Source organism: Papio anubis, chromosome 1 (assembly GCF_008728515.1).
Source record: "Papio anubis isolate 15944 chromosome 1, Panubis1.0, whole genome shotgun sequence".
Lineage (NCBI taxonomy): Eukaryota > Metazoa > Chordata > Mammalia > Primates > Cercopithecidae > Papio > Papio anubis.
The window spans coordinates 74,888,807-74,912,559 of NC_044976.1; the positions used below are offsets into that span (position 1 = coordinate 74,888,807).

The window sequence follows — 23,753 nt, forward strand, 5'->3', positions numbered from 1 at the left end:
ACAGACACATTTCTGTGATACAGAGATGAGCATCACAGCCCTGGCAGCCACCCTTCTCTTGCTGAGAACAGCTATTTCAAACACCTATTTTAGAAGGGCCCTTACTTTCCTTAGGGCTGCTAAGAGCAGGTTCTGGGTCACCTGTGGCTGCTGCTGCTTAGAGAACCCCAGAAACAAAAGCAGGTGAACACTGGGTATGCTTGCCTCAACTTTGCCACTAACTAGTTAAGTTTGGGAAGCCAGCTCACTTCCAACAGTCTCAGATGCTTTATCTCCTCTGCCCTAAAGTGGGTGAAGAGCTCCAGAATTAAAATTTGATAACTTTTATTTTATTTTTAAATCAAAGGTAGCTGAAAATTGAATTTTGATTAAAAAAATAAAATTCAACACAAATCCACCTGAATTTTGTAGCTCTTCATTTCATAGATGCAAATCTATCACAAATTATCATTCTTTCTTTCTATCTCTCAGTTCCTCTGTCTCTCTCATACACATGCACACATATACACAAAATATCCTATAAAATGAATTTTTACCAGAAATCTCTTTCATGCTGGTTCTCCTCTATATAGAAAGAGCTACAAATGAAATGGAACATGGGAATAGAACAAGAAGCCGATTCTCTTTTAAAATGCTTTATTTGTTTTTTATTTGTGAAGTCTGAAGTTTTGAAGACTTAATACACCCCTGCCCCCGCATACACTGTCTTCCGCATTATTAACATCCCCCCAACAAGAGTGGTACATTTGTAGCAACTGATGAACCTGCACTGACACATCATTATCCCCCAGAGTCCACAACCTACATTAGACATCACTCTTGATGTTGTACGTTCGATGGGTTTATACAAATGTATAAGGACATGTATCCACCATTATAATGCAGAGTAGTTTCACTGTCATAAATGTCTCCTCTGCTCTGTCTGTTCGTCCCTCTCTCTCCCATAATCCCTGACAACCAAAGATCTTTTTACTATCCCATTGTTTTGCCTTTTCTAGAATGTCATATACTTGGAATCATACAGTATGAATCCTTTTCAGACTAGATTCTATTACTTAGTAATATTACACTCCTTTAAAGTTCTTACTTATTACACCCATTTAAAGTTCTTCCATGACGTTTCGTGTCTTGATAGCTCATTTGTTTTTAGTGCTGAATAATATTCCATTGTCTGAATTGTACCACAGTTTATTTATCCATTCATCTACTGAAGGACATCTTGGTTGTTTCCAAGTTTTGTCAGTTATGGATAGAGTTGCTATAAATATCTGTGTGCAGGTTTTTGTGTGCACGTAAGTTTTCAACTTGTTTGGGCAAAAAATTTTTATTTTATACACTGAAAAATTCTGACTGAAATATGGAGCTAAGTTGCCTTTATTGCCTTTTTTTCTTTTTTTTTTTTTTTTTTTTTTTTTTTTTGAGATAGAATCTCACTCTGTTGCCCAGGCTGGAATGCAGTGGCACAGTCACGGCTCACTGCAGCCTTGACCTCCTGGGCTCAAGGGATCCTCCCTCCTTAGCCATCCAAATAGCTGGAAATATAGGCGTGTGCCACCATGCCCAGCAAATTTTAAAATTTTTTTGTAGAGATGTTGCCTAGGCTGGTCTTGAACTTCTGGGCTTAAGTGATCCCCCCACGTCGACTTCCCAAGAGTGCTGGGATTACAGATGTGAGCCAACACGCCCAGCCTACTTTTATATTCTCTTACAATGTTGAGTGACTTACCTTTTGGGAGTTAGGGATATTGGATATAACTTGAAGTCTTTTTCCTTCATTTGTACCATCAAAAGATGTTTTGGTGTTCAATGAAAATTGTTTCAAAAGGAATTTGGCAGTCCCCAAGCTTCTACAGGCGGTTTTGAGGATGAAATATGGGGGCATCTCCATTCTCATTATATTGGTTTCTCCTTGTGACAAAAATCTTTTGCCACCCCGCCTGCTTCCCCCCTTGTGCTCTGTCTTTTCTCTCCTCTTTCTTTCTGCTGCCTACTCACTCTGTTTTCTCTGTATCTCTCTTTGTTCTTTCTCAGAGCTCTTGCCTCTGACACGCTTTTCAGTGCCATCATTTTTTGAGACAGCCTGATTTGATCACTGTCTTTTCTCTCTCCTTTGAAAGCTTTTTCTGTTCTGTGTATTTCCTAGATTGCTGGTGATACTTGTCATTCTGGTTAGATTTTGTTCCTGTTTTGATTTCATTTTTCCATAAGATTTTTGTTTGGTTGATTTTTTTAACTGTAAGGAAAAAGGAGATATTTTTTACTTGCATTCCACTTTTCTTTCTGTTGTGCTCTGTAATATGAGTGTGCAATATGTTCTAAAGTCCAAAAGGATAGTTAACACAGTGGGTGGTGGGGCTATGCATAATTTCTGCCTTCTTTCTTATAGCATTCTGTTTTCTGAAATTGTTTCATGGTGCATATGTACACATAATAAGAAAGAAAAAGCAATGAAACGATTTCTATTTTGACAAGGAAAAAAATCTTAATGAGAGTCTGGCTTTGGGTCTTGCCTCTAGCTCTCCACGAAACCTTTTTCTTGTCTGTCTTCACCACCAAGCGTAACCACAATGGCTGGCTGAGCTGGAGATGGACAGCAGTCTGTGGGGATTGTGGAAGTGATCCGATGGTTAGCTGGAACCTACCAAACTGCAAGTCATGGGTCACTTCTGTTGATTCCCCAAGGCTAGGCTCTTACTGTCAATGGTTACTAAAGGGAAAAAAATGCAGAGAAATAGCACTGACTGCCTTATGAAATTTAGTGCCCTTTGTTCAATATGACAATTAGTTTTGAAAGCTGCTGATGATAGCAGACAGGGGTGATACGTGATAATGCTTATTCATTATGGTACCATCACACTGTGATTGCAGAGTTTACTTTTTATCTATTTATTCATTCATTTATTTATTTTAGCATTCTTATTGATTGCTCTTATTGATTACTGCATGCTCATTTAAGTTGCATGACAAATGCTGCTATTTGCTTACTCCTCACAGAAGGCTTTGAAAAGCAAACCATGGTGGGTCACCCAGAAACCAAGGTGGCAGGGCACTGAATAAAATGCAGGCCCCCATATTTCTTCCAACTGGTGTAATCATAAACATGGGTTAGCTCCTTTCTAAGGTGGCAGGAATCAAAGACAGAGGTAATAAACTTTGGCCAGAGAGGAGGCCCATTTTTACATGCTTGTAAAGTTGTTTTTACATGCTTGTACAATAGAGTGTGTAAATTCATAGTCCATTGTGAACATAGGCATGGTATTTCACGACTATAAACTTTCATGTTTTAAGCACTTTGGTCTGTCAGGCTAAACTAAATATAAGCCCCTGTCCTAAAGAATCAAGCTCACATAGTATGACAAATCAGCATTTTATTTATTTGTGCTAAAAGCATTTATTGAACAGCTGTGTGCTAAAAATCGTGCAACAAGGAGTAACATTGAAATTTCCTTAAAGACCTTCTTCTATTGAGGAATGTAGACATATTAACAAATAAATACAAAGTCAGATTATAAAAAAGTATTTTAAAAGACGTAGCTATTTACAGGCTAGAGTAGAGGGAGAGGTTAAAGTTAAAAAGTTAAACTATTTTTTATTGTCATATGAACAAAAGTATCTTCATGTTGAATTAACTACAATTAGCTGATATATGTATGCAACTGCTTATTATGAGCTGTCACTAGAAGATGACTTTTTACTGCCATTTTTTTTTTTTTTTGAGACAGGGTTTCACTTTGTCACCCAGGCTGGAATGCAGTGGCAGGATCTTGGGTCACTGCAACCTCCACCTCCCAGATTCAAGCAGTTCTTCTGCCTCAGCCTCCTGAGTAGCTGGGACTATAGGCATGCATCACGAGGCCCAGCTAATTTTTGTGTGTTTAGCAGAGACGGGGTTTCACCATGTTGGCCAGGCTGGTCTCAAACCTCAGGTGATCCACCCACCTTTGCCTCCCAATGTGCTGGCATTATAAGCGTGAGCCACTGTGCCTGGCCACCATTTTATATTTTGATAATTCATATTTAGTACTCTCAGTCACTTAGTTCCTCAACATCTGAGTTTCTTTATCTATAAAGTTGACTTAAACATCTATGTATTCAATATTCAAAAAGTATATTGGTTAGGAATATTTTAAAATATACATCAAAGAAGTGACTGTGGAATCTAAAATCAGTTTGAGAATACATATAAAATTAAAGGTATTACAATTATTATTAGCTTATATGTGGGGAAAACAAATGATTAATATATGCATGTTATGAAAGAAAAATTGATGAAGTAAATATGTACATGTGGCAAATGGTGAGAATAATCCAGTGTCTCCTCTTTCAGAAATAAGGAATATTCTTTTTCATTGGCTAGAGCAAAGGTTAAAGAAAGTTTTAAAGACTTGATATTCCTGTATTTGGATAGATCATAGATAATCAGTGTCCCAAATGCTGAGTAAACAATTGAATAATACATCTAAAAATGTGACGTGTATTATGCTGAGACCCTGCTAGTGCTCTCCCTGAATAATGTTATTTGGGCAGAGCTAAAATGACTTAACTATAATTCCCCTAAAATTAATGTTTTTTTTCTTTCTGAAAAAGTGGTTTGCGTAGGATTTAGACAATATTTCAGCGTGACTTCAAAATAATAATAAGTTTGGTGTATTCATGGTTGCATTGGTAAATTCGTTTCAGCTGATAAATATCTATGGCTCATAGAGAATAGCAATCAACAACAAACCTATTCCCTTATGCTTGAATCTTTTCGTTTTTAATTTTTTTAAAATTTTTTATTTCCATAGGTTTTTGGGGAACAGGTGGTATTTGGTTACATGAGTAAGTTCTTTAATGGTGATTTGTGAGATTTTGGTGCACCCATTACCCAAACAGTACACACTGCACCCAATTTGTAGCCTTTTATTCCTCACTCCCTTCCCACCCTTTCCCCTTGAGTTACTTCACTCTTCTCTAAAACTCTTTAATATGGAGTAAAAGTCAAAATTACTTTTTTCATTTTTAAAACATCTTTTAATAAAATTTGTGATCCAATCTCTTTTGTATTAAAGCATTCGAATGCAAAAAGTATACATTTTATGTCAACATGCAATTTCCTAAACTCACTTAAGCTCAAACTGCTAATAATCAAATGAGACCGAGTTCTAGGATAGATTAAAGGACAGCTGACTGAGGAAGGCAGTAATTCCTAAAGGACCTGAAAGTTCATCAGAATATGACATTTAGGAAACTGCTGGTCATTAAGGTGTTAGGTTGTGAATTTGAGCCTAAATGGATGCTACTTTCTTTTAGAATGAATTACCAGGTGGTTATTGAGGTATACTGAGTCAGAATTTTTCAATTTAATGAGCGCTGTGTGACACTTAAGAAATCAAGGCCAACATTTTTATTTTTTACCTGTTTGTGGTGCATCAGCCATTATTTCATACATTAAATATTGGAAATAAGATCTTAACCAAAAATACAGATCTTAACCACAAACGTAAATGTTAGGGCTTTTTAAAAGCATTTAATGAATCCTCAGTTTTGTACCAGGTGCCATGCCAATTATTTTTCTTACATTATATAATTTAATTCTTACAATAATTTTTCCTTCATGAGGAAAAATATCCTCCCTCCCCTCACAAGGAATTGAGATATAGTGATGCTGTCTTGAATGCTGGGTAAATAACTGAATAAAGTCACATTATGTAGAGTCCAAACTTAGCTTCATTTAAGATAGATTCAACACATTTGGGGATTTGTTTTTTAAGTTGTTCTCATTTTGAAAACTGACATAACTGTAATGTCATCATCATTTTTAGGAAATGAACCTTGGCATATCCTAGGAATTTTATTTTCAATCTCCAATCCAGGTGGCATTCTGGAAAGTAGACTGTTGCTCTGACCAGACATTCAGCCTGGGTGAGCTTTGCTGTACACTCAGCTGAGCTACTTGTTTAAGGGTTTTTAAAACTCCTGGGTTGACAATAATAAGCGTGACTCCCCTCTGTGTACCTGTGATCAACTGAATGTACAATATTACAAAATAAGCAGCGTCTTCTTGGTTTCTTTGTTCTATGTTTTTTTCCTTAAGTCTTCACATCCTTAAAGGAAATGTATTTTATAAAATTAAGTCTGAATGAGAAAGCAAAGCCCCATCTAACAGAAGAGATCATGTTCTTGGAAGATGATTTCTTAATCTCAGCTTCCTCAGGTCTCTCGAGATGCTTATTCATAGCCCTCCTATGGAAACACAGGATTCTCAATGTGAGCAGCTCTGTTAGGTTTCATGTCATTGCCTCTCAGCAACCCTGTTCAGTAAGATTTTCAACGTCTGATTGTTCTTACAATCAAATGTGCTTTCCCGATGTCCAAGGTAAATTTGCTTTCTGATAAATATAACATTCGTTGGTGCCCAATGAAGTCTTTTTTTTTTAACTTGTCAAATTACTTAGTACAGAAAAATAGCAATAATTCTTTTTTTTTTTTTTTTTTTTTTTTTTTTTTTTTTTTGAGATGGAGTCTCGCTCTGTCACCAGGCTAGAGTGCAGTAACGCAATCTTGGCTCACTGCAACCTCCACCTCCTGAGTTCAAGCAATTCTCCTGCCTCAGCCTCCTGAGTACCTGGGACTACAGACACATGCCACAACGCCCAGCTAATGTTTTTATTTTTAGTAGAATGTGGGTTTCACTATGTTGGCCAGGATGGTCTCGATCTGTTGACCTCGTGATCTGCCTTCCTCAGCCTCCCAAAGTTCTGAGATTACAGGCGTGAGCCACCGTGCCTGGCCAAAATAGCTATCATTCTATATTAATAGTGATATTAATCATTTTCATTTGGAACTTTTTTCAATTTTGCATTTTCTCAATTTCTTAAGATTGATTCTAAGAAATTACTTGGTAAATAACAGGTTCTCAGCAAGTTTTGAAAATTAATGTCAAAATAAAAAGAACTCAACACTCCAGGTATACAGAAGGATTCATTTAAACTTGTTTTTTCTAAGATGATCGATCTTCTACATTTTTAGGTGAAATAAGATGCTATAAAACAACATATTCTGACTCTTTAATAAATTACTTAATTGTATTTAATTCCTAGAAACCTCTTCAACATCCTTGTATGAGATTCACATCTGTAGGCTCTGCCTTTCTTATATAAGGTAGGATAAAATCTTTTTATTCTTTCTCTTCCATTCTTTCTTCTCCTTTTATATCTTTTAGCACCTTGCACTCTAATATAAGAACATTTTAAGCTTCTCTTCTTGCCTTTATGCTCCTGCGTACGTTTTATTTTACCTATAATTCCAGTTCCCATCTCACCTCCTCAGTACCCCTCCACTGAGCCAAATCCAGTGTTTCCTTGATGCTCAGAAATGGCACCTCCTCCACAAACCCTCCCTGCTATGCCCACATCTAGGCAGAATACTTCCATCTTTCCGCAGGGCCATCACCTTTCTGGAGTGCTGGACAGGATAGTTATGAAAACAAATGGTTTTTAAGTCAAATGGTTATTTGACCTCCTGACCAGCTAGAATGTGAGCTTTCTGAAGAACAAGGGGCAGTTTTATTCTTTTTGTGTCTGCAACACCATGCTCAATACATATTAATTTGGAAGTGAGAAAAGTGATACTGTGATGAGTTAAAGTTCTCGTTGTTCACTTTTTCTTCTTTGAAATAAGGACTCAATTGTTCATTGCTGCATATCTTTCTTGAAGCCTGTGTAGATGTTGAGATGCTGTGTTTGAAAATGTCTGAAGATTTTTCCATGATAATGTGGAGACCCTCCACCTAAACTGTTGTCCAGGATAAGTGATCTCCAAGGGAGGGCATGAAATGCCACATATCACTGGCTTCCCTGTGACAGCTGCGGGAGGAACACCCTGGAGTAATGATGCAGTGAAGAGTCTTTGCCAAAGAGTTACTGTCAAAACTGAACTAAGCTTTTCCAAGAGGCTTTTAACTCTCCCTAATACGTATGGCTTAAAATAAAACGTGATGTATACAAATGAAAAAAGGAAGTTTGTTCAAAAATATTTGGGGCTTTAAAAAGCTATGCTTTATGTTTTCAATTTAGGAGTGTGTAAGGCCTTTGGCTATTGCTGCAGGTTGAAGAATGTGCTTTAACAAAAGTATACCAGCTCAGAAACCATTTCTGTCCTCTCATCTGCCCACTTTCCTTTCTGTTCAAGTGACACTCAACCCATTTTGGCAACCAACTAAAGATACAATAGCATACACCGTGTTAGGAAAATCTGTAGAAAATGTAGCTGCAGTTTTCTTATTTGGGTTCATGCAGTTAGTAAACATTAGTTAAGCACAGACTGAATGTAAAGTACAGTGCTGGGCAGTGAGGACTGAAGGGCAAATGAGATAAGGAGCTTGTCACACACCGGACTTGTCACACACCAGACTGAGCAAATGTAGCTGCAGTTTTCTTATTTGGGTTCATGCAGTTAGTAAACATTAGTTGCTACTGTGACTAAATGTAAAGTACAGTGCTGGGCAGTGAGGACTGAAGGGCAAATGAGATAAGGAGCTTGTCACACACCAGACTGAGCAAGTAGCAAAATGGCAGTATAAACAAGAGTCTACACTAGAAAAGACAGCAGAATTTGTTCTGACTGAGCAGAAGCAGCTTCCACTTACCATCAGTGTCACTTTGTACACATTAACCTCTATATGCCTCACTTTTCTCTTTCATCAGTAGAGATGATAATACTACCTCATAGGATTGTAGTAAAGATTAACTTAGTTTTTATGTTGTTATAAACATGTTTACATATGTTACATGTAGTAAAGATTTAATTATTTTCTATGTTCAAACAGACCCTGACATCTAGCATGTGCACAAGAGAATGTAATTATATTTCGCTTTAGAAAAGGTATTGTGGAATTTTTGCAAGGCAAATGGGAAAGAACTTCCTAGGCAGAGGCCAATAGCCTGAGTAAAGACACAAAGCATGAAAGTATGAAGTGTGCTGAAGGAGTTCAGTGTTGGTAAAAATTTCTTTTAATGGAAAAGAGTGGAGAGATGTTCTAGAAATAGACTTAGGTGCCATCAGAAAGGGCATATGTGTCAGATCAAGAATTTGTGACCCTAATGTTTACATTTTCAAAAATTGAGCCTTGTGGCCAAAAAAATGGAGTTTTGTGAAAGAATGTAGCCATGGAGCTCAGTTACTAACTGCTTATTATAATAGCCCAAGTTGGAGATGGTGGGGCCAGAATGGGGACATACTGTCCATGGGGATGACAACATAAACTAGGATTTGAAAGCAGAGATTATGCCAAGGGCAAAACATCCACTGCAGGTGTATCCTTTCCCTTTTCTAGAAAATAGAATTGTATTTTGTAGAATCTTTTTGTTCTTCATCAAACTCTGTTTTTAGACTTTTACCTTAGAACCACCCAAGAACATTATAGCCTCATAAACTATAAATGACTAATTTTATGACTCACTATTTAAAGTAAATGGAAATTTTAAACTTGTTTTTATTATGAGAGTCCCTGTCTGGCAATAATTGAACAGAGAAGACAAGATAAAAAACAGATTTTTCTTCAGGATGTACTAAGTAGAAACAACAACTTAGAGGCTGGGCGCGGTGACTCACGCCTATAATCTCAGCATTTTGGGAGGCCAAGGTGGGTGGATCACCTGAGGTCAGGAGTTCGAGACCAGCCTGGCCAACATGGTAAAACCCTGTCTCTACTAAAAATACAAAAATTAGCTGAGCATGGTGACGCGTGCCTGTAGTCCCAGCTACTTGGGAGGCTGAAGCAGGAGAATCACTTGAACTTGGGAGGCAGCGGTTACGGTGAGCTGAGATCATGCCACTGCACTCCAGCCTGGATGACAGAGTGAGACTACGTCTCAAAAAAAGAAAAAAAAATGCAACATAGACACTGAACTTTAAGGAAATGTGATATAATATGGACTTGCTCAACACAAACTATTGAAAAATGAAATGTGTGTAGTTATAATTGTTATTGTAATGATCATAAATATCATTTACCGAGCCCTTACTATATGTCAAGGATATATTACTTATGTAACATGTAGTTTATTACCTACATTATCTCATTTTGTCATCTCAATAATCCTATGAGGCAGGTATAATTATCATCTTCATTTTACAATAAGGCAAGTGAACCTCAGAAAGATTATGAGACTTGCTTAAGCTAGCAGAGGAAGGAACTATAGGAAAAAAATGTGATCAAGGCAGAATTCCAACCCAGATCTGATTTTTTTTTCATTTTTAATTTTTATGGAGATGTAGTAGATGTACATATTTATGGGGTACATGAGATGTTTTGATTCAGGAATGCAATGTAACATAATTACAGCATGATGAATAGGGTATCCATCCCCTCAAGCATTTATCCCTTGTGTTACAAATAATCCAATTACAATCTTTTAGTTATTTTAATATGTATAATTAAATTACTGACTATAGTCACCCTTTATTCTATCAAATAGTAGGTCTTAATCATTATTTCTGTTTTTTTGTACCCATTAACCATCCCCACCCCCCCCACACCCTTCCACCAGATCTGATTTTAGAGTCCACACACTTACCTGTCCTGCACTGAGAGCACCCAAAAACATTAGCATCAAATCTGGTTCTTTCTCTGGCCCAGCTCCCTGAGGACATATTTTAAAAGGATAAGCTCCTTTGATGTCAGTCGCAATCTTCAAAGGCATTTTAATATCTCTAAACAATGTGTGGAAGGTCTGTCATGCAGGAATTTATCAGAGCCTTTGTGAGCTTATTTATATTCATCCACTGTAATAAATACTAGTGTGCAGGTGCATGGGGCAAGTAGTGCAACCGAGTGAGAAAAGAACTCAGAAACATATGAGAGGCTGAGACCTTGAATTGTGTGTCCTGAGTGAGGTAAATTTATCTCAGTTGCAGTTTCCCCTTCCAAAAAATGAGTTTATGTCCATTCCCCTTTATAATTCAGTGATTAGCCAACTCTAAATTTGCCACCTGAAGTGAATCTACAGAAATTCTCCATTCCAGATTGATTCATTCTTCTACCCCAGTTGTCTCCCCCATCATGTAAGGGCTACACACTAATTTTCACATTTCCACAAGCAAAACACAAAGGTAAACCTGATGCCTCCCAAGTAATACAATATCTGCTATCACCAAACATAAATGATTTTCTGATTTTGCACTCTTTGAGAATCTCTACATCACTATTTGCTTTCATTAGCACAACAGTTCAGAGTTGATTATACTAATTTTACTTTGTACACATCCTAGTGGCAATGTATTTGTGCTGTGATATAATTCATTTCATGATTTAGTGAGTCATGATGTGAACTAAGGAAAAAAGTATTAGGTACTTCTTTTTCTCAATCAACCAAGAACACATCCTACTTTTTCCATCTGTTCCCAGCAACAGATGTGTTATTTGACAAGAACCCACTGATTTGTACCCCGCCTGGCATATTAGACTCATACCACTGAACAACAAGGTACCTGATTTAGTGGGTACCTTGGCATAGTCCCTTTTAGGACCCTTCTTTTGGTTTTCATTAACAGAATGTTATTGCCAATCAGAATATGTATTTTGTAATGGAATTTAAGATTCAGAGATTTGAGTAGAAACAACTTAGCTATTCCTCCTCCATAAGACTCCTGCTGAATATAGCCCTCATATTCTCACACATAGGACTGATAAGGAAGATCAAAATGGTCTCCTACTGTGTTTAAAATCTTTACTTTTCACTCTTTAAATTGCTGGCTTTTTGTAACTTCCTTCTGTGGTTTCTGACATCTACAGTTTCACAATTATGATTCTTCAAAATTTGTCTTCCTTGAAGTCTCCATTTTTGAAGTCTGGGAAGAGCACCAAACTTGGTTTCATTCCAGCACATTTAGTGATAGACTTCTTCTTCTGGAATTTTGTTTTGTTTTGTTTCATTTTTTAAACACAGGGTCTCACTCTGTCACCCGAGCTGGAGTGCAGTTGTGGTGGATCATAGCTCACAGCAGCCTCAATCTTTTGAGCTTAAGCCACCCTTCTACCTAAGCCTCACAAGTAGCTGGGACTACAGACATGAGACAACGTGTTAGCTGTGGATACACTTTTCAATAAGAATATCCTGGTATCTTGGCCAAACCAAAGCCAAAGGCAGACCTTTAATGAATTCAAACAGTTCCAGGGACAGCTTAAGATAAACAGTGTTATCCTACTTGGCCTTAAGGGTGAAGACACTATCGGTTTATTCAGCCCAGAGCTGGGAGGGGTCTACTTCATGTCTGCAAGATGCTATTGCAGGGTCCAAGGCAGGATTTCTCAGAAGTGTTGACTGGGGCAGGGAACTTGTGGCCCTTCGTAATTCCTAAGCATCTTCCTCTTTTCCTATCCTGCCCTCATTAAGAATCCTGCACCAAATGCATTTGGCTAAAGTATGAAGGAGACTGTGATTCTGCTTTCTTGAAATTTTTCAAGTTCTTAAAGCACACAGTCTGAAGCTCTATAAAAATTATTTTATGATTTCAAAAGAAAATGATTTTAAAATTAAGATATTATGATAGAAAGTAACCTTCTAGTCTTGCCTTATGCATGACAAAGAACTCAAGTTCCCACCCGAGAGAGATGGTGAGAGTTGTACTTCACATAAATACGGTTTACTTTCACTGTCTAGGAGACTCTATAATGGGTACAATTTGGCATTCTAATAACTGTTAGTGCAAAAATTGTGTTTCCAATTATTTCTCAACCACATTTTCATTAGAGTGGTTGGAAGCAAGGTTTCAGGTAACTGGAACTGACCTCTTACTTCTCACAGAATTAGAAGCCAAGAAGTTGGCACCTTTCTAGAGATCAAGTTTTAATTTATGACAGATTTGGTCAACTACCTGGCTTCACTGTGTCTACACTCTGAATTTCTCCTCTCCCAGTGAGAAAATTGATAGCCACTAGCATGGCAGTCGATCTTCCACATTCATCTCTCTAAAAGTGCACCAGACTGTAGAGCCTCAGAGTTAGATTAAGGGATACTAGAAAATCCTTTCTCAATTTTCTGAGGCTGGAGTAAAGAAAATTTTTTGTGTCCTCTACACGTGTTCTCGAATTCTCCCAGATGGCTCCGATAACACTTGTCTAGCCATTCACTTAACAATTTTCACTCAGTACCAATTCTGGACCTGGCACTGTGCTAGCTGCAGAGTCCAGTAAACAACAGACAAGTTCATGAAACACTGTAATGAAACTGGAGAACTCATTTTGGTTTTGTCCTTAAGAAGCAAATTAAAACGTGAAAAAGAATAAATGAGAAACTAACTGGCCAACATGTAAGTAGATATTAGTTTTTCTGATGCTTCCTTAACATCCTAAGTACCTAGGGATGTCCTTTCCATTTCAAACACCATTAAGTACCTAGGACAGTGTCTGGACTCTGGTAGGGAGCCACTGATGTAAGTCCTTCTCCGCTTTCCATGGTTGCTTCTTCTCTGGAGAAGGGAACAGAGGAACAGCTTCTAACAGTGAGAAGAGTAACATTAAGGAACCCTCTTGGCTCTCTTGTAGCCAGATTGCAACTGTATGTTCTCTCCTTGTTAGACTAAGCCAGGACTCCCTTCCAAGGGCCCCAGGCTTACTCTGTACCCTCCCAGCCACCCCTAGCTTGGAAGATTTTGGTCATCAATCTCATTTCATATGCAATAACTTTCTCATTTGTCCATTTCCTTAGTCAAAAGCATATAAAAATGCCAAGCACAGTTGCTGATTTGTCTGAAATAACCAGTACTGACTAGAAAGTTCTAGTCTAAAGCAAGGAAACATTATGTTTGTGGTTAGTATATGCAACCTCATAATTGGTAAATCAAGAATTTCCATTAAGATTTGTCAGTAGTTTTACGACTTTGTGACAACTTCAGAGACTACTGAGAACCACTTGCAATGCACCTTGGGAGCGTCTCTACTAAGAAGACTTCCCTGACTCCTATGCTGGGCCAAGTGTATCCAAACACTCTGTGTATAACAGTCTTAGTGCTCTTGGAAGTGTAGTCACAGATCAGCAGTGGCAGCATCTAGCATCCCTGGGTACATGATAGATACACAAATCCTCAGGTCTCACCCCAAATCTGCTAAATCAGAAACTGGGATGCAGACCTAAAATCTTTAAATATACCCTCAAAGTGATTCTGATGTACACTCAAGTTTGAGAACCCCTGCATCCTATTAACAAATACATCATGTTGAAACTATTATGTATATATGTTGAACTGGAAGTTGTTTGAGAGCAGGGACCATGTATTCACAGTATAAATACACTGTGTATGGGTGTGTGTTACAAAAACGGAACCAAACAATATGTACTGTGACATGCTTTTATTTTCTTCCAGCAATATTTTGTGAAAATTCTTTATTTTGCATGCATATATTTTGTGATATGGTATATGAAGGCTGCATAGTATCTTACTGTGCCAGTTACATCAAAATTTCTTTAATCTTCTAGTACAGGACACCGTGAAGCTCTTTTTAAAACTAGCTTTTATTTTTTATGAAAATAATGCATGCATGTACTTAAAAATCTGTTTAAAGTAGCACCCCACTCCACCCCTCATCACTTCTTATTCTTACTTCTAGCAGCAATCACTTCTTGTTCCTTTAGCTGATACTATTTATGCCCATGGTTCTAAATGACATACATATACTTCTGTGCCATTTCAATTTTAGACATTATCTATGAAATTCCTGTGATGGCAGTTGAGAATTTATCTTTCTTATGTCTCTCAACACCTTCTTCTTCAGTCTTCCCAATATAGCTTTATCAAATTTTTGGTTAAAGCAAAACTTCAGTGTTTATAACTGTATAAATATTATTCATTGTACAGCCAACAATATGGTATGGTTACATTTATTTTCTTGAAAATATTTTTTCCAGATAATATTGTTCCTTTTTCTAAATAAGCTTCTTTTTTTAACAACAGTTTTAAGTTCACAGCAAAACTGAAAGGAAAGTACAGCATTATCCCATTTACACTTATCCGCACATATATAGCCTTCCCCATTATCAACATCCATTACTAGAGTAGTATATTTGCTACAATTGATGAACCTACGTTGACACATCCTTATCACCCAGCATGCAAAGTGTATGTAGGCATTTACTCTTGGTAGTGTACTTCTTAAGGATTTGGACAAATGTGTGATCACATGTATCAATATTATAGCATCATAAAGAGTAGTTTCATTGTCCTAAAAAGTCTCTGTTCTGCCTATTCAGCCCTCCCTGTCACTAACCTCTGGCAACCACTGATCTTCTTACTATCTCCTTAGCTTTGCCTTTTCAAGAATGTCATACAGTTAGTTGGAGTCTGATATGGTTTGACTGTGTCCCCACCCAAATCTCATCTTGAATTCCCACGTGTTGTGGGAGGGACCCAGTGGGAGGTAATTGAATCATGGAAGCAGGTCTTTCCCATGCTGTTCTCATGATAGTAAACAAGTCTCATGAGATTTGATGGTTATAAAAATAGGAGTTTCCCTTCTCAAGCTTTTTCTTTGCCTGCTGCCATCCATGTAAGACTTGATTTGCTCCTCCTTGCCTTTCACCATGATTGTGAGGCCTCCCTAGCCACGTGGAACTATAAGTCCACTAAACCCTTTTTCCTGTATAAGTTATCTAGTCTTAAGTATGTCTTTATCAGCAACATGAAAATGAACTAATACAGTAAATTGGTACCAGTAGAGTGGGGCACTGCTGAAAAGATACCCAAAAATGTGGAAGCCACTTTGGAACTGGATAACAGGGAGGCTGGATCAGTTTGGAGGGCTCAGAAGAAGACAGGAAAATGACAGAAAATTTGGAACTTCCTAGAGACTTGTTGAATGGCTTTGACTAAAATGCTGATAAGTATATGGACAATTAAATCCAGGCTGAAGTGGGCTCAAATGGAGTTGAGGAACTTGTTGGGAACTGGACTGAAACAAAGATTGCTCTTGTTACATTTTAGCAAAGAGAGACACTTTGCCCCTGTCCTAGAAATTCGTGGAACTTTGAACTTCAGGGAGATGATTTAGGGTATCTGGCAGAAGACATTTCTAAGCAGCAAAGCATTCAAGAGGTGACTTGTGTGCTGTTAAAAGCATTCCATTTTTAAAAGGGAAACAGCATAAAAGTTTGGAAAATTTGCAGCCTGACAATGCTGAAAATTGTCAGAAAATCCCATTTTCTGAGGAGAAATTGAAGCCCTGCGGAAATTTGCATAAGTAACGAGGAGCTGAATATTAATACCCAAGACAATGGGGAAAATGTCTCCAGGGCTTGTCGGAGGTCTTCACAGCAGCCCCACCCATCACAGGCCCAGTACGCTAGGAGGAGGAGATGGTTTCGTGGGCCAGGCCCAGGATCCCCCTGCTCTGTGTAGCCTAGGGACATGGTACCCTGTGTTCCAGCTGCTCCAGCATGGCTAAAAAGGGCTAATGTACATCTTGGGCTGTTGATTCAGACAGTGGAAGCTGCAAGCCTTGGCAGCTTCCATGTGGTGTTGAGCCTGTGGGTGCACAGAAGTCAAGAATTGAGGTTTGAGAACCTCCACCTAGATTTCAGAGGATGTATGGAAACACCTGGATGCCCAGGCAGAAGTCTGCCGCAGGGGTGAGTCCCTCATGGAGAACCTCTGCTAGGGTAGTGTGAAAGAACAATGTGGAGTCGGAGCCCCCACAGAGAGTCCTTACTGGAGCACCATCTAGTGGAGCTATGAGAAAAGCGCCACCATCCTCCAGACCCCAGAATGGTAGATCCACCTACAGTTTGCACCGTGTGCCTTGAAAAGCCACAGACACTTAATGCCAGCCAGTGCAAGCAGACGGGAGCGGGGCTATACCCTGCAAAGTCACAGGGTGGAGCTATCCAAGACCATGGGAACCCACCTCTTGCATCAGCATGACCTGGTAGATGTAAGACATGAAGTCAAAGGAGATCATTTGGAGCTTTAAGATTTCACTGCCCTGCCAGGGACTTCCAAGGGGCCTTTAGCCCCTTGGTTTTGGCCAATTTCTCCTTTTGAATGGCTGTATTTACCCAATGCCTGTACCCCCATTGTATCTAGGAAGTAACTAACTTGCTTTTGATTTTACAGGCTCGTAGGCAGATTGGACTTGCCTTGTCTCAGATGAGACGTTGGACTATGGACTTTTGAGTTAATGATGAAATAAGTTAAGACTTTGAGAGACTGTTGGGAAGGCACGATTGGTTTTGAAATGTGAGGATATGAAATTTGGGAGGGGCCAGAGGTGAAATGATATGGTTTGGCTCTGTGTCCCCACCCACATCTCATCTTGAATTACCACATGTTGTGGGAGGAACCTGGTGGGAGGTAATTGAATCATGGGTGCAGGTCTTTCCCTGTGGGAGCACGGTTTCCCATGCTGTTCTGGTGATATCAAATAAGTCTCACAAGATCCAATGATTTTAAAAAGGGGGCTTCACCTACAGAACATCTCTTTTTGCCTGCCACCATTCACATAAGACTTGCTCCTCCTTGCCTTACATAATAGTTATGAGGCCTCCCTAGCTATGTGGAACTTGTGGAACTCTAAGTTCATTAAAAGCTTTTTCCTGTATAAATTAGCCAGTCTTGGGTATGTCCATTTTTTTTTTTTTGATGGAGCCGCACTCTGTTGCTCAGGTTGGAGTGCAGTGATGCAATCTCAGCACCACAACCTCTGCCTCCTGGGTTCAAGGGATTCTCCTCCCTCAGCCTCCTGTGTAGCTGGAACTACAGGCATGCGGCACCATGCTTGGCTAATTTTTGTCTTTTTAGTAGAGACAGGGTTTCACTATGTTGGCCAGGCTGGTCTCAAACTCCTGACCTTGTCATCTGTCTTCTTCAACCACCCAAAATGCTGAGATTATAGGTGTGAGCCACCACACCTGGCGGGTATGTATTTATCAGCAGTGTGAAAATGGACTAATGCAAACACACATGGTATGTTCAGTCTTTTCAGTTAGCTTGTTTCACTTAGTAATATGCATTTATGGTTTATCCATGTCTTTTTATGCCTTGATTTATTGCTCATTTCTTTTTATCACTGAGCAATATTTCATTTTCTGAATGTACCAGCTTATCCATTCACATACTGAAGGACATCTTGGTTGCTTCCATGTTTTGGCAATTATGAATGCAGCTGCTTAAACATTCATGTGCAAAATTTTGTGTGGACGTAGTTTTCAATTCATTTAGGTAAATACTAAAGAATACAATTGTGGGAGTATGTATAGCTTTAAAAGAAACCATCAGACTGTCTTTCAACATAGCTTTACAAGTTTGCATCCCTACCAGCAATGAATGAGAGTGCCTCTTACTCCACATCCTCACAAACATTTGATGTTGTTGATCTTCTAGATTTAAACAATTTTGATAGGCATGTAGTGATATTTCATTGTTACTTTAAATTGCAATGCCCTAATGCCATATGATTTAGAACGTCTTTTCATATGCTTATTTTTTCATATGTTTTCATATGCTTTTCATACTTTTCATATGCTTATTGTCATCTGAAATATCTGTGTATCTTAATTGGGTTGTTAACTTTTTATCATTGAGTTTTAATAGTTCCTTCGTATATTTTGGGTAACAGTCTTTTGTCAGATTGCCTTATTTATTTATTTATTTATTCATTTATTTTAATTAATTTATTTGTTTTAATTTCAATAGGTTTTGGGGGAACAGGTGGTGTTTGGCCACATGAATAAGTTCTTTAGTGGTGATATCTGAGCTTTTGGTGCACCCATCACCCAAACAGTGTACACTGAACCAATGTGTAGCCTTTTATCCCTCACCCCCCTCCCACTCTTTCCCCTGAGTCCGCAAAGTTCATTGTATCATTCTTAGGCCTTTGCATCCTGGCATCCTCATAGCTTAGTTCCCACTTTCGAGTGAGAACATATGATATTGCATTTTCCCTTCCTGAGTTACTTCACTTAGAATAATGGTCTTCAGTTCCATTCAGGTTGCAGCAATTGCCGTTATTTAATTTCTTTTTGTGACTGATTAGTATTCTATTGTGTGTGTGTGTGTGTGTGTGTGTGTGTATCACAATTTCTTTATCCAATTATTGATTGATGGGCATTTGGGCAGGTTCCATATTTTTGCAACTGTGAATTGTGATGTTATAAACATGCATGTGCAAGTATCTTTTTCATATAATGACTTCTTTTCCTCTGAGTACATATCCAGCAGTGGGATTGCTGGATCAAATGGTAGTTCTACTTTTAGTTCTTTAAGGAATTTCCATACTGTTTTCCAGTGTTTGTAGTAGTTTACATTCCCACCAGTAGTGTAGAAGCGTTCCCTTTTGACCACATCCATGCCAACATGTAATATGTTTTGATTTTTTGATTACGGCCATTTTTGTAGGAGTAAGGTGGCATCGCAAAACCACACTGTGGTTTTCATTTGTATTTCCATGATCATTAGTGATTTTTAAAAATATGTTTGCTGTCCATTTACATATCTTCTTTTGAGAATTGTCTATTCATGTCTTTAGCCCACTTTTTGATGGGATTGTTTTTTTCTTGCTGATTTGAGTTCCTTGTAGATTCTGGATATTAGTCCCTTGTCAGATGTATAGATTGTGAAGATTTTCTCCCACTCTGCAGGTTGTCTGTTTACTGATTGTTTCTTTTTATGTGCCTTTTAGTTCAATTAAGTTGCATCTTTTTATCCTTGTTTTGTTGCATTTGCTTTGCATTCTTGGTCATGAAGTCTTTGCCTAAGCCAATGTCTAGAAGGGTTTTTCCAATGTTATCTTCTAGAATTTTTATGGTTTCAGGTCTTAGATTTAAATACTTGAGCCATCTTAGTTGATTTTTGTAAAGTAAGAGATGAAGATCCAGTTTCATTCTTCCACATGTGGATTGCCAATTATCCCAGCACCATTTGTTGAATAGGGTGTCCTTTTTCCACTTCATTTTTGTTTGCTGTGTCAAAGATCAGTTGGATGTAAGTATTTGGCTTTATTTCTGGGTTCTATATTCTGTCCATTGGTCTATATGCCTATCTTTATACCAGTACTATGCTGTTTTGGTGACTATGGCCTTATAGTATAGTTTGAAGTCAGGTAATGTGATGTCTTCAGATTTGTTCTTTTTGCTTAGTCTTGCTTTGGCTATGAAGAGCTCTTTTTGGGTTCCACATGAATTTTAGGATTGTTTTTTCTAGTTCTGTGAAGAATGATGGTGGTATTTTTATGGGAATTGCATTGAATTTGCAGATTGCTTTTAGCAATATGGTCATTTTCACAATATTGATTCTACCCATCTGTATTAGTCCATTCTCATGCTGCTAAGAAAGACATACCTGAGACTGGGTAATTTATAAAGGAAAGAGGGTTAATGGATTCACAGTTTCACATGGCTGGGGAGGCCTCTCAATCATGGTGGTAGGTGAAGGAAGAGCAAAGGCATTTCTTACATGGCAGCAGGTAAGAGAGTGTGTGCAAGGGAACTGTCCTTATAAAGCCATCAGTTCTCATGAGACTTACTATCACAAGAACAGCACGGCAGAAACGTGCCCCTGTGATACAGTTACCTCCCACTGGGTCCCTCCCAGGACACATGGGGATTAGGGGCACTATAATTCAAGATAAGTTTTGGGTGGGGGCATTTCCAAATCATATCACCATCCATCAGAATGGAATATGTTTCCATTTGTTTGTGTCATCTATAATTTTTTCCAGCAATGTTTTGTAGTTTTCTTTGAAGAGTTCTTTCACCTCCTTGGTTAGGTATATTCCTAAGTTTATCTATTTATTTGAAGCTATTGTAAAAGGGGTTGAGTTCTTAATTTGATTCTCAGCTTAGTCACTGTTTGTGTATAGCAGAGCTACTGATTTGTGTACATTAATTTTGTATCCTGAAGCTTTGCTGAATTCATTTACCAGTTGCAGGAGCTTTTTGGATAAGTCTGTAGGGTTTTCTAGGTATACAATAACATCAGCAAATAGTGACAGTTTGACTTCCACTTTGCCAATTTGGATGCCCTTTAATTCTTTCTCTTATCTGATTGCCCTGGCTATGACTTCTAGTACTATGTTGAATAGAAGTGGTAAGAGTGGACATCCTTGTCTTCTTCCACTTTTCAAGGGAAATGCTTTCAACTTCTCCTTGTTAAGTATTGTGTTTGCTGCAGGTTTGTCATAGATGGTGATATGGTTTGGCTGTGTCTCCATTCAGATCTCATCTTGAATTTCCAAGTGTTGTGGGAAGGACCCAGTGGGAGGTAATTGAATCATGAGGGCAGGTCTTTTACATGCTGGTGTCATGATAGTGAATAAGTGTCACAAGATCTGATGGCTTTATAAGGTGGAGTCTCCCTGCACAAGCTCTGTCTTTGACTGCTGTCATCCATGTAAGATGTGACTTGCTCCTCCTTGCCTTCTGCCATGATTGTGAGGCCTCCCCAGCCATGAAAAACTGTAAGTCCATTAAATTCTTTTTCCAGTATAAATTACCCAGTCTCAGGGAAAAAACAAATACAGATGGCTTTCATTGCATTAAGTTATGTCCCTTCTATGCTGATTTTGCTGAGGGTTTTAATTATAAAAGGATGGTGAATTTTGTCAAATGCTTTTTCTGCATCTATGGAGATGATCATGTGATTTTTGTTTTTATTTCTCAGTTTGTGGTGTATTACATTTATTAGCTTGTGAATGTTAAACCATCCCTGCATCACTGGTATGAAACCCACTTGATCATGGTGGATTGTCTTTTTGATACGCTATTGGATTCTGTTAGCTAGTATTTTGTTATGGATATTTGCACCTATGTTCATCAGAGATATTGGTCTGTGGTTTTCTTTTTTATTTGTCATGTCATTTCCTGGTTTTGGTATTAGGGTGATACTGGCTTCATAGAATGACTTAGGGAGGATTCTCTCTTTCTCTATCTTGTGGCATAGTGTCAGTAGGATTGGTACCAATTTTTCTTTGAGTGTCTGATAGAATTCAGCTGTGAATTCATCTAGTCCTGGACTCTATTTTGTTGCCAGTTGTTTGATTACCACTTCAATCTCTCTGCCTATTATTTGTTCATTCAGAGTTTCCATTTATTCCTGGTTTAATCTAGAGGGCTTTTATCTTTCCAGAAATTTATCCTCTCCTCTAGGTTTTCTTGTTTATGCATATAAAAGTATTCATAGTAGCCTTGAATTATCTTTTGTATTTCCGTGGTGTCAGTTGTGATGTCTCCCGTTCCATTTCTAATTGAGCTTATTTGGATTTTCTGTTTTCTTTTCTTGGTTAATCTTGCTAGTGGTCTATCAATTTTATTTATCTTTTCAAAGAACCAGCTTTTTGTTTCATTTATTTTGTGTATTTTTAAATTTGTTTCAATTTCGTTTAGTTCTGTTCAGATCTTGGTTATTTCCTTTCTTCTGCTGGGTTTGGGTTTGGTTTGTTATTGTTTCTCTAGTTCCTTGAGGTGTGACCTTGTATTGTCTGTTTGTGCTCTTTCAGACTTTTTGATGTAGGCATTTAGGGCTATGAATTTTCCTCTTGGCACCACCTTTACTATATCCCAGAGATTTTGACAGGTTTTGGCACTATTATCATTCAGTTCAAGGAATTTTTAGATTTCCATCTTGATTTCATTGTTGACACAAAAATCATTTGGGAGCAGGTTATTTAATTCCAATGTATTTGCATGGTTCTGAGGCTTCCTTTTGGAGTTGATTTCCAGTTTTATTCCACTGTGGTCTGAGACAGTGCTTGACATAATTTCAATTTTCTTAATTTTATTTCTTAAATTTATTGAGACTTGTTTTGTGGCCTGTCATATGGTCTGTCTTGGAGAATGTTCCATGTACTGATAAATAGAATGTATATTCTGTAGTTCTGGGGTAGAATGTTCTGTAAATATCTGTTAAGTTCATTTGTTCTAGGGTGTACGTTAAATCCATTGTTTCTTTGTTCACTTTCCATCTTGATGACCTGTCTAGTGCTGTCAGTGGAGTATTGAAGTCCTCCACTATTATTGTGTTACTGTCTATCTCGTTGCTTAGGTCTAGAAGTAACTGTTTTATAAATTTAGGAGCTCCAGTGTCAGGTGCATATATACTTGGGATTGTGATATTTTTCTGTTGGACAAGTCATTTTATCATTATATAATGCCTCTCTTTGTATTTTTTAACTGCTGTTGCTTTAATATTTGTTTTGTCTGATATAAAACTAGCTATTCCTGCTTGCTTTTGGTGTTCATTTGTTTGGAATATCTTTTTCCACCCCTTTACCTCAAGTTTATGTGAGTCCTATGTGTCAGGTGAGTCTCTTGAAGACAGCAGATACTTGGTTGGTGAATTCTTATCCATTCTGCCATTCTTTATCTTTTACGTGGAACATTTAGGCTGTTTATAGTCAATGTTAGTATTGAGATGTGAGGTACTATTCTATTCATCTTGTTATCTGTTGTCTGAATATCTGGTGTTTTTTTAATTGAGTTTTTGTTTTATAGGTCCCATGAGATTTGTGCTTTAAGGAGGTTCTATTTTGGTGTGTTTTGAGGATTTGTTTCAAGATTTAGAGCTACTTTTAGCAGTCCTTATAGTGCTAGCTTGGTAGTACAAATTCTCTCAGCATTTGTTTGTCTGAAAAAGACTATATCTTTCCTTTATTTATGAAGCTTAGTTTCACAGGATGCAAAATTCTTGGCTGATAGTTGTTTTGTTTAAGGAGAGTGAAAATCAGGCCCCAATCCCTTCTAACTTGTAAGGATTCTGTTGAGAAATCTGTTGTTAATCTGATAGGC

General features: G+C 38.0%; 1 protein-coding gene across 11 annotated transcripts in view; it reads left to right on the forward strand.

Annotated features, from left to right (window-relative positions):
- The window catches only part of ST6GALNAC3 (ST6 N-acetylgalactosaminide alpha-2,6-sialyltransferase 3), a 567,065-nt gene that overhangs the window by 362,995 nt on the left and 180,317 nt on the right, over positions 1-23,753 (forward strand). The window contains exons 4-5 of one of the 11 annotated variants that reach the window (XM_017962635.3): positions 7,083-7,143; positions 7,699-7,997. The exons of 9 other annotated variants lie outside the window; for them this stretch is intronic. In XM_017962635.3, the coding sequence (XP_017818124.1) occupies positions 7,083-7,107 (25 nt within the window). In that variant the 3' untranslated portion in view covers positions 7,108-7,143; positions 7,699-7,997. Of the gene's footprint in view, positions 1-7,082; positions 7,998-23,753 lie in introns of those variants that run through there. One more of the 11 variants, XM_017962632.3, reaches the window with a different exon arrangement.